The sequence below is a fragment of the Gadus macrocephalus genome, chromosome 3, assembly GCF_031168955.1.
Source record: "Gadus macrocephalus chromosome 3, ASM3116895v1".
Classification (NCBI taxonomy): Eukaryota; Metazoa; Chordata; class Actinopteri; order Gadiformes; family Gadidae; genus Gadus; species Gadus macrocephalus.
This window is the reverse complement of record NC_082384.1, coordinates 118,156-131,793: the sequence shown is the minus strand read 5'-3', so window position 1 is coordinate 131,793 and position 13,638 is coordinate 118,156. Positions and strand designations below refer to the sequence as shown.

General features: G+C 42.5%; 1 protein-coding gene and 2 long non-coding RNA genes across 6 annotated transcripts in view; 1 reads left to right on the top strand and 2 right to left on the bottom strand.

The window, feature by feature from the left end:
- LOC132453279 (NACHT, LRR and PYD domains-containing protein 12-like) overlaps positions 1-13,638 on the top strand; it is a 410,038-nt gene that overhangs the window by 286,152 nt on the left and 110,248 nt on the right. Inside the window, exon 9 of one of the 4 annotated variants that reach the window (XM_060046072.1) lies at positions 5,253-5,363. The exons of the other annotated variants lie outside the window; for them this stretch is intronic. Coding sequence (XP_059902055.1) covers positions 5,253-5,363 — 111 coding nt within the window. The remainder of the gene's footprint in view (positions 1-5,252; positions 5,364-13,638) is intronic. 4 annotated transcript variants of the gene reach the window in all.
- The window catches only part of LOC132453350 (uncharacterized), a 74,766-nt gene continuing 62,804 nt past the window's right edge, over positions 1,677-13,638 (bottom strand). The window contains exon 2 of the long non-coding RNA XR_009524649.1: positions 1,677-1,962. This is a non-coding gene — a long non-coding RNA (uncharacterized LOC132453350). The remainder of the gene's footprint in view (positions 1,963-13,638) is intronic.
- LOC132453391 (uncharacterized) lies at positions 7,840-11,648 on the bottom strand. Its single transcript, XR_009524690.1, has 2 exons — positions 9,487-11,648; positions 7,840-9,035 (listed from the first exon to the last, which is right to left on the bottom strand). It is a non-coding gene; the product is annotated as an uncharacterized LOC132453391 (long non-coding RNA).

Below are 13,638 nucleotides of genomic sequence, written 5' to 3'. Positions count from 1 at the left end.
TTTTTTTATCCATTCTGACAGATGTTTCAGCCCTGTCAACCCTGTCTGAGTCCACGAACTATCACACACACTTGTTTTAAAAAGTATACAAGGAAAGCAAAAAATTGCATTGGCATACCCACAGCTAGTTAGCCAAGCCTGAACCATACTCTGGAAAAACTTCTCTTGTAGGCTCTATCCTTTTCTCTTGCTTGTTGGCTTATGTTCAGTGGACGGTGCACTGCGCTTGGGGCTATATCTTGAGCGCCCCAAAGCCATACAATTCGACGACGCTGATTGGCGAAATTATGTACTTTTCTGCCTAGCAACGAGGGAACCATTGGCTAATGATTCAGGCATGTGGGGCTGGGCGAACTGCGCCCCACGGAAGACATCTACTTCACCAAAATGAACGTTGAACATCTAAGTGAAGTAAGATTTAATGATGGGGGTTTCTAAAGATATTCTAAAGTAAATGCATTATTCGAATGCAATTAAAATAGATTAATTCTCAAAATGAGAAGAAAAAATATCGATGAATATATTTAAAAAAGAAAAGATGGCCGGTCGGCGGGAGGGCGGCGCCCCAGCGCCCTCTATAGGCGAGCCGCCACTGGTTACTGGTATATAATAATGATCAACCAGTTTTTACCGTTTATATTGTCTTGAGGTTCCTGGTATATAATGAACAATCAGTTTACTACCGTTTATATTGTCTATAGGTTACTGGTATATAATAATGAGTTTACTGTAGAGAATTGAGGGGAAAAACGGTCTGTCTAGCTACTGGACCAGATAAAATGAGACGGAGAGGTAATAAAGTCTATCGGCACGAGGACCTTGGATTTATTAAGTAAAGTGGCAACGGTTATACAGAGTCATAAAGCGTGAGAAATCGAATATGTCTAAGTCCCTAATCAGCGCTGATGGTTCGTCTGGAGCTTCGCCTCCGTGGAAGGTCTGCTTCAGAAGAAGGTGAAGAGTCCCTGTGTGATGCAGTCTTATGCTGTATCCTCCTCTCGATGAGGTGTGTGCGTTTGAGGTGTGTGCGGTTCTGTGTGTTTTGGCTCCCAGGCCCTGAGAGAGCTTCGTAACGGGGAGAGTTCCTCGTGTCTCGGTGTGATAAATTAAAACGGGGAGTGCCCCCCTGAAATGTCTCGTGTGTGATAATTTAATGTGGCTCTCAGGCCCCTGGTGTGGGCAGAGGTATCTCTTGGTTCCTGCTAACGGGGAAGAGCTCTCAAAATGTCTCCTGTGTGATAAATTAATGTGGCTCTCCCGTTCTGGAGATGATACTGGTGCATTGTCTGAGTGTCCACCATCTGCCTGCCTGGGAGATGGGGCCTTCGGCTCTGGCCTTGACCTGACTATATTATCATGTTTGTGTTATGTGTTCGTTGGGTTTAGAGCAAGAGTCGACTATATATTAATGTGCCTGCCATGTGATGTGCTCATCAGGTTATTTTTCCCAACAGAATACAACGTTGGTTCATGTTTCACTGCTTTTCTGATCCGTGTGGTAAATTGAACACTGCGTTCAATATTCAAGTGATTTGTTTGTCTTGATGCTACTCCAAATGAAAAGAAGGACGGAAGGACATAAGTCATTTGAATGTGCTGATATTTAAGTTAAATATTTGTGCGTAGCGACTGTAGCCTGGTCCTACCAGACTCTCGTACACATTTAATTTGTAGCACTGAAGGGAAATTCAAATTCACCGGGAGTAATTAGGCGGGCGGAGCCAGGCTAGCGACTGGGGATCTACAGTTTAATAGATGTGGGTCTAGACTCGATTCCTATGGCTTAAACCACAGCTGGAGCCATAGAGCGAGAGAGAGACATTGGTGGTCATTAGAGGATACCAAATCGATGTGTTGAGCTTCACCAGTAGATTTAGGCCTACTGTCTATGGGATCTGTGGTTCAGTAAAGTGACAGAATTCAGACTTTGTTCCAGTGGAGAAATTGTTCAAAAGTTCTCTACTTTTTAGGGCTGAACTTTTTCGGGAAATAATCTAATCGCGATTATTTGGACCAATATTGCTATTGCATCTACTTTTTTGGGTTGTAGTTTAAGAACTGTTACAGTCTCCAAGGTAAGGTGACCAGATTTCTGAAATGAAATCTGGGACATTTTCAATGCGGCGGTGAAAAATCCTTACATATTATCATTATGAAATAAAAAATGTAGTACTTTTTCATGTATTTTAACCAGCTTTTATTACACAAAAGGTCAGAGGCGCCATTAGGGGGCGAAAAGTTAGGACAATTCTGTGGGCCAGTGACTGACGGGGTCCCTGAAAAAATATTAGAACATTAGTTATGTTAATAATGAAACATCATTAATGGACTTTAATAGAAAATCTAATTTATAATTAAACAAACACTTTATCAGTATGCAGAATGTTTCCTGCATGTCTTCACAGTGTTATATTATCACAGCTCAGTGTCAGTAGATATTGTAAAGTTAGTATCGGACTATAAGATAATTGAAGCCTTCACAGGTAGAGGTGTGGTTACAGAAACTGCACATGGTTGGCGTTGCCTGTGTGTGTGTGATGGTGGGACCCAGTGTGATATATTTTCATGGGGCCCAACATCCCTGGTGGCGCCCCTGCAAAAAAGGTTAATAAATCAAAATATCAGCACCCACAAATATCATGTATCAATAGTGCACAGCAGTGTCAAAAACACAAATATAGAATAATACATGAGAAAAAACATCTCTCTTCCAAAGTTAAGTCATGTGCAAAGACAGCTGCCAGACCAGTAGCTAATAAATATCATCAAGATGTAATTAATAATAATTACCAAGTCAAAACATATAAAAAGATGTAAGTGGATCACATAATGTTTGCCACTGGAAACTGTGGGCCTGGCCCAAATAGTACAAAAAAGTCACAAAAAAAAATACATCTCTAGTAAGAAGGCTGTACACACAGGTTGCAATCAAACAAAGAACAAATGGGTGACATCACCAACCATCCATCCACTGAAGAAGCCAAAAATATCTTAGTCTTGTTAGCTTGAGTTAGGATGGATTTTTTGTTCAAAAGTTTCTACTCACAACTGAATACTGAACTGATATTTATGACACAAAAGGTGGCAATCAAAAAAATGGGTGACATTACCGTGATCCCCTCATTCATCCACCTCCGCCTCAGGAGCCTGGGTAGAATAAGAGCAGAGAACATGAGAGAAAACTGCAAGAACAGAGCCTATAGTAATAGGCTACTGTATTAAAATCAGTGACTCAGGGCATCAGCTAATCAAATAGTCTGCATTTATAACTACTACAGTCATTGGTTACCCACACAGCCCGACACAAAAAACAGCCTAACACACACAACTATCAACCCTTGACTTATTATTAATTAATTTATGATTAATATCATCATTATTATTATTTTAAGTCTCAGGTCCTTATGCCTACAGGAAAATCATATGCTACCAAAGCAGTCTTCCACCTCCCCCTCTTCCAAAACAGAGCCACATACAATGTCATCACCTGGTAATCTCATGCTAACGTTAACATTACAGCTTCACTAATGACAGATATGAAAACATTGTCATAATGTTAACATTCACTGACTTTTATAACGTTACGTTAGGTCTTCAGTTCAGATAAACAATCATACTTATTTTAACGTTACATCACTTCTCACACAAGCACACACACACAGCCAAGTCTACTGCCAATTCACACAAAATAAATAAGTTCATACACAACATACCATTTATGACCGCTGATCTTCTCTTTTTCCTTTTTTTGCCGCTGTCACGTTAAAATTGTACAGGGGGCGAAAATTGTACCGGCCTACGTCATCAGTTGTTGACAACTTGACAACGGATTTGATTGGGTTGTCCGTTGCCGGGCAAGTTTCAAAAAACATTCGGCTCATGTTTCCAAAGACGAAATAACATAATACAGATAACGGATCGCTAGATAACACTTGTTTTTACTTTATATTTGTATTGCATTGAATTGTTTAATCGAATTTAGCTAGTAAACTGAGTGCAGGTTTCAAAAACCTGTCTTGTCACGCTCAATGAAGGAGTGCAATGAACGAGCATGAAAGTACGCGAATGTTCAAGAACCTTCCTACGTCATTCGACGCGATCGCATTCGACGCGATCGCCCGTTGCCAGGCAACAGACGATCACGTCGTCTGTTGCCAGGCAGGTTTGGAATTTGTCAACAACTGATGACGTAGGCCGGTACAATTTTCGCCCCCGGTACAATTTTAACGTGACACCGCCTCTAGATTGTTGTTGTTGACGCTGCTGCGTCTGGTCGTATGTCCTGATAACGTCTGTACGTCATACGACGTCTTCTCTGGTGATGCGTTAAATGACTACCGTAATAACTGGTGTTTGAGTCTGCACGCATTTTTCCCCCATTCAGTGTCAAAATCGGGGACATTTCCGGGGACAGCTTTGACCGGGGACAGATCCCCGAAAACGGGGACTGTCCCCGGAAATCGGGAACGTCTGGTCACCCTACTTTAGTGTGACGCAGTCACAATGATCTTCTCTCTCAATAAACGTTCAGAAGAAGTTGTGTTTGTGTCCAGGTCTCCAGTCTACTATGGATGAGGAGAGGGAGGAGGGGGGTCCTACCTCTAAAGCCAATCTGTCTGGGGAACATGGCCGCCAGGGCAAAGCTAAGATGTTAGAAGACAATCTCTCTGTCTGTGACTGTTGTCCATCTCAGAGCTCAGCAGTGATATATCATGACTCCATCATTAGTCAGCCGTGTGTGTGTGTGTGTGTTGTGTTGAAAACCGGAGCAGCAGGAGAGAGCAGACTCCCCTGGACACAGCAATCGAATGAATGCAATTAATATTAAGGCGACTTGTAGGAGACTTCACAGGTTTAATGTTTAAAGGTTCAATCTCTTTTAATCGGCCCCATTTATTGAAACGTTTTGATTTTATCTTTGGAGGTAAAGCGATTTGTTGAAACAAATTATCCATGAAGAATAACGCAGGTCTGTGTAGAAATGTAGCAACTAACTGCTCTATTAGTTAGCTAAACGCATTGTGAATAAACACTCTATGAATAGTATGAAGGGTGTCAACATGTAAGTGCTTGGATGCCATAATAACTTTGAATGCCCCCCCCCCCCCCCCTTAAATTTCCATTTCAACAAACTGAGAACGATTTTTGAAATCAAAAGTCATGAGAAAGTAGTTGAGTAGCCCTGCAATAAATTATCAAATGAAACGATATCCACAAGTCCTAACTTCCAGATGGTTCTTTTTTTTCCGAAGGAGGCAGGAGAGAGCAGACTCCCCTGGACCCAGCTGTGTCTCCATGAAGAGTGACCGGTCCATGGATAACCCTCCTGACCTTAAAGATGGACGCCCCTCCAGAGAGCAGAGGTAGGACTTTCAAACAGAACATGAAAACAGACCGGTTTGTTGTTATCAGACTCTGCTGATACTGATGTTTACAAGTCAGGAAAACTATGTGTTTTCTCCACAGACACCAGGAAAAGTCAAAAGTTACCAGTGCTCAGTCTGTACAGCAGGGCTATTCAAACTCCTTAACAAGTGGGCCGAAAAGGAAAACCACTGGGGGTTCATGGGCCACACAGAGTAAAAGTACGTGAATAAATCGTACTTAAAGTAGTGTTAACTTAATATATATAGTACTACTACATGGAATAAACTACAAAATGACTCTATTAATGCAGGCTATGTGGAAAACGCGCCGACTTTGGCTCAGCCTGGCTCCGCCTCTTCCGCTACGTAGCTAAGATGGCTGCCGTTGAGTACGGAAAGTGTCCTTCGATTCACACTTCACGATTAGCCCGTTTTGAGTACGACATCCGGGTCCTTGAAGTATACTTCTTTTCGCAGGATCTGAATTGGAACGTACTACGTACTCAAAATTTGAGATGAAGCAAGAATATACTTCCATCACAATTTGCCTTTTTAATCATTGTTTAATCACTATTGAAGCATAGTCTGGGGCAAATATAACGAAAGATCAACCTATATTTAGCCGATTCAAGGTTACAATTATGGCTTACACAGGGCAGCACTGTGATTGAAAATCTACATGTTATGTTCAGGGTCTTATAAAGTGTAATTCTTAGTGTTTCATGTGATGTAATCTGGTTTCACATCCCGTTCTTGGAATCTTGCTATTCTGCAAGGTCTTCTAAATATGTAATTCTTAGTGTTTCATGTGATGTAATCTGGTTTCACATCCCGTTCTTGAAATCTTGCTATTCTGCAAGGTCTTCTAAATATGTAATTCTTAGTGTTTCATGTGATGTAATCTGGTTTCACATTCCGTTTCCGTGTTGTATGTAGTTTGGTTTGGGCCTGTTTTACTTGACCCCCTGGGGAGCGTAGAGAAGCAAAGGGTGATAAGGAACAGCCTCAACCACCTTCTTAACCTCTGACAAAACTTCAATCAATAGATTAACATCTGGTTAACAAAGGTTTTTGGTTTATTGGGGCCAACTGCCCTCAAGGATCCGATCTAAGTGTATAAAAGCTCCTGACTTTAGCTTCTCGGCGGACTTCTCCCCAGCGTACCTTGAGTATGAAGTAACACGCAAAGAGAAGCTCCCATCTGAGGCCTCAGATTATTGTAATGTTTGCCTGTTGTGTTGTTTGTTGATGCATGTTGTGATGTATCTTTGTTCGTACTTTTATCACAAATATATATGATCATTAATTGTCAACAGTATTGTGTGCTTTTTGCATCTAAATATCTCATCTGTCTTAGACGCAAACTCTGATAGAGAAATTGCCGCGACAGCGCCCCTCACTCAAGATGTCTTCCCGCTCACCTGCATGCACTCAATCGTCCAAATAATTGTAATTCAAAACCAAAACCAGTAGTAATCACTGTCCAGATAGTATTTATAATTTTTTCGATTTTTCTTATGTTTACATGAGAGAAATGCACTCCAGCAAAGTTTATGAATCCAAATCTCTCCTAGGGCACCAAAATAACTAGAGCCGGCCCTGTGTTGGGTCAGTCCAAAACCTTCATATTAATAAAATATACAGTGGTTGACCAGTTGTCAATGTATTGATAAGCTGAAGCAATAATTATAATGTAAAGATGTCACCAAACTTTCCAATACAGCCAAAATATATTGGTTTACTGTTCGCTTACAGCCCACAACAAAAAAATTAAAACCAATGTAAGCCGAAAAGTGTAAAGATACCAGCAGGTCAGGAGAGGGTTCCTCTAGTCTAAGTAAACCCTTTTGAATGTCTCTGGATCTTGTTTGGACAAAGCTCTTCTACATATTAAATTGATAGGAAATAGGATTATTCTCTCTACACTAGATTGATGATGATGGTGTCGTGGCAATTTCTGTATCAGATATTGCGTCTAAGCAGATGAGATATTTAGATGCAAAAAGCACACAATACTGTTGACAATTAGTGGTTATATACAGTATATTTGTAATAAAAGTACGAACAAAGATACATCACAACATGCATCAACAAACAACATAACAGGCATACATTACAATAATCTGAGGCCTCAGATGGGAGCTCTTCTTTGCGTGTTACTTCATTCTCTGAAGGTACGCTCAGACAAGTCCACTGAGTGTTTGAATCAATGAGTTCTTATTCACTTCGGTTGGCAGTGGAGGGGGTGGTCCCCCAATACTAAAAGTCTTTGTTCACCAGATTGTTATCTTTACAGTTGAAGCTCCCCCCCCCGAGGCTAAGGTGGGGTCGGCGGCCGTGCCATGTAACTCTCTGACTTTGTTTACGCTAGCCAGAGTGTCGAAGAACAGGCCCATACTTCAAAGCATTGCTTGGGAGATGACACACGAAAAGATAGGAACAGGCAGGCAATAAAATGCATCACACGACTCTCGAACGTTCACACTTTAAATGACCCAAAAGGAGAGCAGAAGGCAGACACTATATAAAATTACACAGAATAGCAACAAAACTTAAATTCATATAGACCAAAACAATACAACATGTAGATTTTCCATCACAATCCCCCCTTTGATTATTTATAATCACAAAATGATGCAACCTTTAGGATTAAAATGATCACTTAATCAAAACATGCATATGTTCATAATCTACTATGTCCAACCATGGCCTCCAAGTACAGATATTTATACCACCGTTCGCTTTTACAGAAGGTAGCATAAAATCACCTAACATCACCTGGAAAAATACAATTAAACTTCCATCACACTATCAATCCCATCAGATAGTGGTCCAGGGCTGGCGTCCATTCTGAATGATGTCGATTCTGGACCCATCTCTCCCCAGGCCAGAGACAGTCTTTTGGGCCTGGTTCTGACGTGATTGTGTGTGTAAGGGTGAGTTACTTGCACTTCACCCTGGTTTCAGTGTGGGGTGACGGCCAGGGGGGTTGGGTCGGAAGTGACCTTTGTTGTTGGTGATGGTGCCCGCTTGCAGTGGCTGGCGTGGGTCTGGGTAGCACTCTTAGCTACCTTGCTGTGATCCACAGGACTTGGAATGATTCCAACCACCTTGGTGAATTCCAGGCACGTCTCTGATAGTAATCCATGTATCGTGGAGTCGCCCTGCCTTGGGCTGTATCTGCAGTTGCCTTGGCTTGTTGTCCCGTAGACGTTGTTCTCTACGGGACCACTCTCCCTCTCTACTGTCCCACCACTCCGAGGGTGGTACGCACAATGGTTGCGTGGGTCAATTCTGTTGGATGACTTGGTTCACCAAATGTGAACCATTGTCACTGGATAATTTCTTTGGGAATCCCCCCTTTTGATAATTATCCCCATAAACATATATTCAAAAAAAGTCATAAAAACGAAAATAAAAATAACTAAAACAAAGAAACAAGGCTACCTTTTAAAAACATAAAAACTAAAAAAATATTCTTCGTATTTGATGTGTCCTTAATGCTGCTTCCATGATACAAACACATGAGTAGTTGGCAAGCACTTAATGTTTACTACTCTAAACATTAATTGTCAATCCAGTCAGTATTAATAACACACAGTATAACCCAACATTTAAACGGTATTCTTCTTCTCTTTCCCATTGTCCTTCATGATGTCTCTGAGGGACCTACATGGGGTTTGTTTCATTATTTATTTTTTTGTAATTATTTCCTTTGGTTTGCTTTGGTATACCCAAGGTTGTGTTGTGGGCTCCCCATCCCCCCTCTTGACGCATGGACTTTCCCATGTGTCAATTTACCATAATAAGGGAAAGCCCAGGCCTGTAAGCATGGCTTGCTGTTGCGAGCGCACCAAAAACCCTCTACTTTAACTCTGAAAAACATTGTAGCATACATCATGGTCGTACATTTGGACTCTGTCTAGCACATTTCTTTAACCTTCAACTTTTCTACTTGTCTATGTTTCTTCAAACCACTTTTCCTGATGACTTTCAAACCTTACAGATGTAATTTTTTTAGAAATTATCACACAATTTATACACAGTCCTAGTTACTAGTTATTAGATATTTCTCTTGTAATATATGTGAATGCTGTGTCTAGTGCGATACTTTCCGTACACTGCTCTTCTCTCCATCCGCCTGGACACGCCTCCACCTCTCTCTCTGCTTCCTGCCTCTCATCCGCATCACGGGCTGTCCTTTGAAGTGCCTGTCCCCACGTCTCTCCCGTCTCTGAGACCCTCCTTTGTCTCTTTGTTCAGGCCACTTCCTCGTGGCTACACAGGCACCATGGAGGCCACCACTCTGGTGCTGTTGGTCCTGCTGGACTGTCTCCTTGTGTCGTCCAGCAGACCGTTCCGTAGCTCTTCAGGTGGGCCTCCCATGGTCTGTAACTTCATAAAGTCAGATGTAGAGGAGTCGTGACGTGGGGTATTAGCACTGGATTGGGCCACTGGTCGGGCTGAAAGCAGGAGAAGGAGGAGCGTTGTCCAGGTCCGGATCTATTTGAACAAAACTTGATGCAGATGGGTTATCTTTCTCCCCACCCCTTTCCTTATCTTGTCTTGCCTTCCGTTCTCATCTATCTCTTCTCCTTCCATAACACATACTTCTTCCAATCTCTCTCATACGTTCGTCAATTCACCTTGTTGCCATTTTGGCCATAAAACATTAACAAAATATCATAATATAAAAATCTGCATTTTCAATATTAGGCAACACACTTCTGTTGTCCCCGTCACGTTGTCAGTCGGGGGTCAGTCGGGGTCGGTCAGGGTCATGTCATGGCTGTGTGATATGGTTGACCATTAAACTGGTTGTGATAGATTGTATATAATATTAAATGTAGCTGATTAGGTCGCGTAAGGCTGGTGAAAACCATACAACAATCATTTGGATGTGGTGCTTGTGTGCGTTGTGTTTGTGTTATGGTGCTCATACCTCCTCCTTGGACCTGGCCTGCTCCTGCGTCCCGTCAATGCGAATGCCCCCTTTCACCTCTGCCTCTGGGATGATTATTCCCAGTCGTCCGCTTCATCGTTTTCCTCATTTCTAATGGGACAATCTTTTAACCAATGATCCTTGGAGCCACAATACAAACAGTCCCGGTTGATTAATCCACGGGACTTTCTCCCTTCTGGCCGGTCGGTTCTTTGGTCTTTGTCAGGACGGGTGGGCTTAGGATCCTCCAGGGCCTCCAGTTGGGCGAGGTGAAGCTTCTTGGTTATCTCTTTGTCTCTATTGTTCCTGAGCTTTTCTTTCTTCATGAAGAGGTTTTCTGCGTGGGTCGCGTGACTTATAATCAAATCAAGTCTGGCGGTACGCCACCCAATGCAGTGTGTCTCTATGAATTCCGATATTTTGTCGGCCAACGCATCCAGGAAGGCCGCGGTGAGATTTTCTTCGTACGGAGTCTGGACCACTTGGTCGGTTGGTACAGGCACTCCCCCGTGGATCTTGAACACCTTTTCAACGCGGTCCATCAAGTCAGCCACCGTCTCGCCTTCTATTTGTTTGATTTTTCGAATAGCGGTCCAATCTCTAACCATGGGGAACGCCCTCCTGGCCCGTTCACACAGTCCCTCTACCAGCCGGTGGTACACGGACCCTTGATCCCAATTGAACATTAAATCAGCTTCGTCCCTCCCGGGCATGTCGCCTTGGATCCGACCCCACCTTAGGGTCAGTCTGTACGCTCAGAGTTGGCGAACTTCGCTGATGGAGGCCTTGAGTTGTTGGACCAACTCTTGAAGGGCTGTGGCGGAGGCAGCCCCCCCGACTACAGATGGGTCTGGGAGCCATTCCGCTATGTCCTTAATGTCACTGGGTCTCCATGCACGGAAAACGTATGCTGGACTGTCATCCTGGGGGTTCAGTACTTCGATCATGGGGAATTGTCCATCCATCACGTCCCCATGTTGAGGAGTTGGGGAGAACGCCATTCCCTGGTTCCTCAAGCGGCTGGCGGCTGGCGACGGGTTCCCGCTTGGTCGGTGTGGCCGTCGCCTGCTGTGGAGCTTTCCCCTGGCTACGAGTTGCAGGCCTATCTTCTCTCGCGCTGCGAGCGGGGGCTTTCTCCTCTTCTTCGAGGTCAGGGTAGAGATTGTCCGATGAGGCGGCTTCAGGGGCGTTGTCATACGGGGAAGGAGAAGGGGGATTCACACGCGGTCCGCCGGTGCAGTCCAGGTCCGGGTCTATATCTCGGGTGACATTGAGATTAAAAATCCCTACACTCTCTACGCTCTCTGTCCCTGGCTGATTTTTTTTCCTATCCTGGCCCTCTCTTTTTCCCACTAATAAAATGCACACCAACATAGTTTGGAACTTTTCTTTTTCATTTCTGACTCCAACAACCGTCTCTCTAACTCCTGTAATCGTTTTAAGCTAAAACTCCCCATTTCAGGAAAGCCCAGTTTGCACCAATATTTTAAACCCTCCAGAGCCGATTCACCATGCTTCTCCAACATAACCTTTGCAGGCCCCGTTATCTCAGTTTTTCCCGATCTTTTACCCATGTTTTAGATCCTTTTACACTATTAGTTATTATTTGACAAATTATCTAATATCCCCGAAACCTCCTTGTTACTACACACATATAGGCCTACATATATTTATTAATGAATGAGCTGCATCCTGGCGGCCGAGTCCTCATCAGGAACTCGAGGTGGACCGGGGAAACTCAGGCCCTTCTGGGAAGAGAAGGTTCATTTGGTTGTTTAAAGAAAACACCCAGAAAGCCCAGTGTGTGAAGTACAGTCTCTTATATCGCTTTAACAATTTGTGTGTGTGTGTGTGTGTGTGTGTGTGTGTGTGTGTGTGTGTGTGTGTGTGTGTGTGTGTGTGTGTGTGTGTGTGTGTGTGTGACACGTGTGTGTGCACTGTAAAACCTAACAGTACATCTTACTAAAAGAACTAAGTAGACGTAACTTAAATCTCAAAAATAGTTGGGGTTACTCATTCACCTGAATGAACAGAACTTAAGAATCAATAATTGATGGTAATAACTCTTTTGTTTTGAGTGCTGCTCAAATATGGAACATTTTAAGTCTAACTTATTTATTCCAGTGTGTTCCATTGACTTATTTAACTTAAGTGTAGCTATATCATTTTCATTAGACTATATAAGCTACACTTTGTGTAATTAGTTTTTATTGCTATCTCTATTATTTATAATTATTTCTGATGATTTTGCAATGCCCAATTAAAACAAATAATTAATGTGACATAATTTCAATGATCACAGTGTAAAGATTTAAAGTTAATCACAGAATATTGGCATAATTAAATAAGCTTATGACACACATTTTCGTTCAACTTTTTTTGATTGTGTCTCAAACAGCTTGTGTGTCTTTTAACAGGCGCTAGCTCTTTATATTTGGGAAACCCATTTATCAAAAACGGCTGAATCCGAATACTCATACTTGACTACTATATAGTATGCATTTTGCAGTACGCCAAAAAATATAGCGCGTCGGAATGCTCAGTACGCATTGTGTAGTACGGAAGACGTTTCCGAATGCGTGCTACTGCCAAAGTAAACCACGGAGTTCACTACGCTATCCCACAATGCAACCGGAGTCTGGTAACGAACGAAGAAGAGAAGGCTGACCCGACACCAACAGAAAGACGTCGTAGAAAGCGGCTCAAATCAAATTTGCAGGCATTGAGAAATGAGCTGGAGTAAATTATCAAGATCTTTGTTGTTTTTTTATTGTTCCTGATAAGTACCGTAGTTCTTAAAAATTCAGAAAATCACAACCTTTCGGTCAAGGTTCAGAGGGACTGAAGCTTTGTGATTTTTTTCTAATTAGTGATACTTGCAAGTGTGCAGGAAGTTTTATTGTCTGCTCGAGTCCCGCTGGCTGTACTGTTGTTGAGCCGTGTTAACATGTTTCGATGGACGGGACGGCCTTGAGTATAAAGCTGTTTTGCCTAACATTCTTCCTTTCAAGGGACGTGATGTGTTTAGTTTAGTGTGTTTCTTGTGTTATATTGCCATAAAGAGATGGCATGTTTAAAAATAATAATAATTAGTAAAGCTGTTTAAATGACTACTTGAAATGAACAAGGAAATGTTATGAATGTTCAGCATTCAGCTTAATAAATACAGTTTTTAAAACGTGGAATAAAACACTCAGTCTGTGACACTCAAGATAGCAGTGAACCAGGGTTTCAGGTTGGTCACAGAAGGGACAAGTCTCTGACACAGTAGGGTTGATTTTGGAGATAAAAACATCGACAGCCAGCGCCCCCTGCAGGATCCTCCATTGC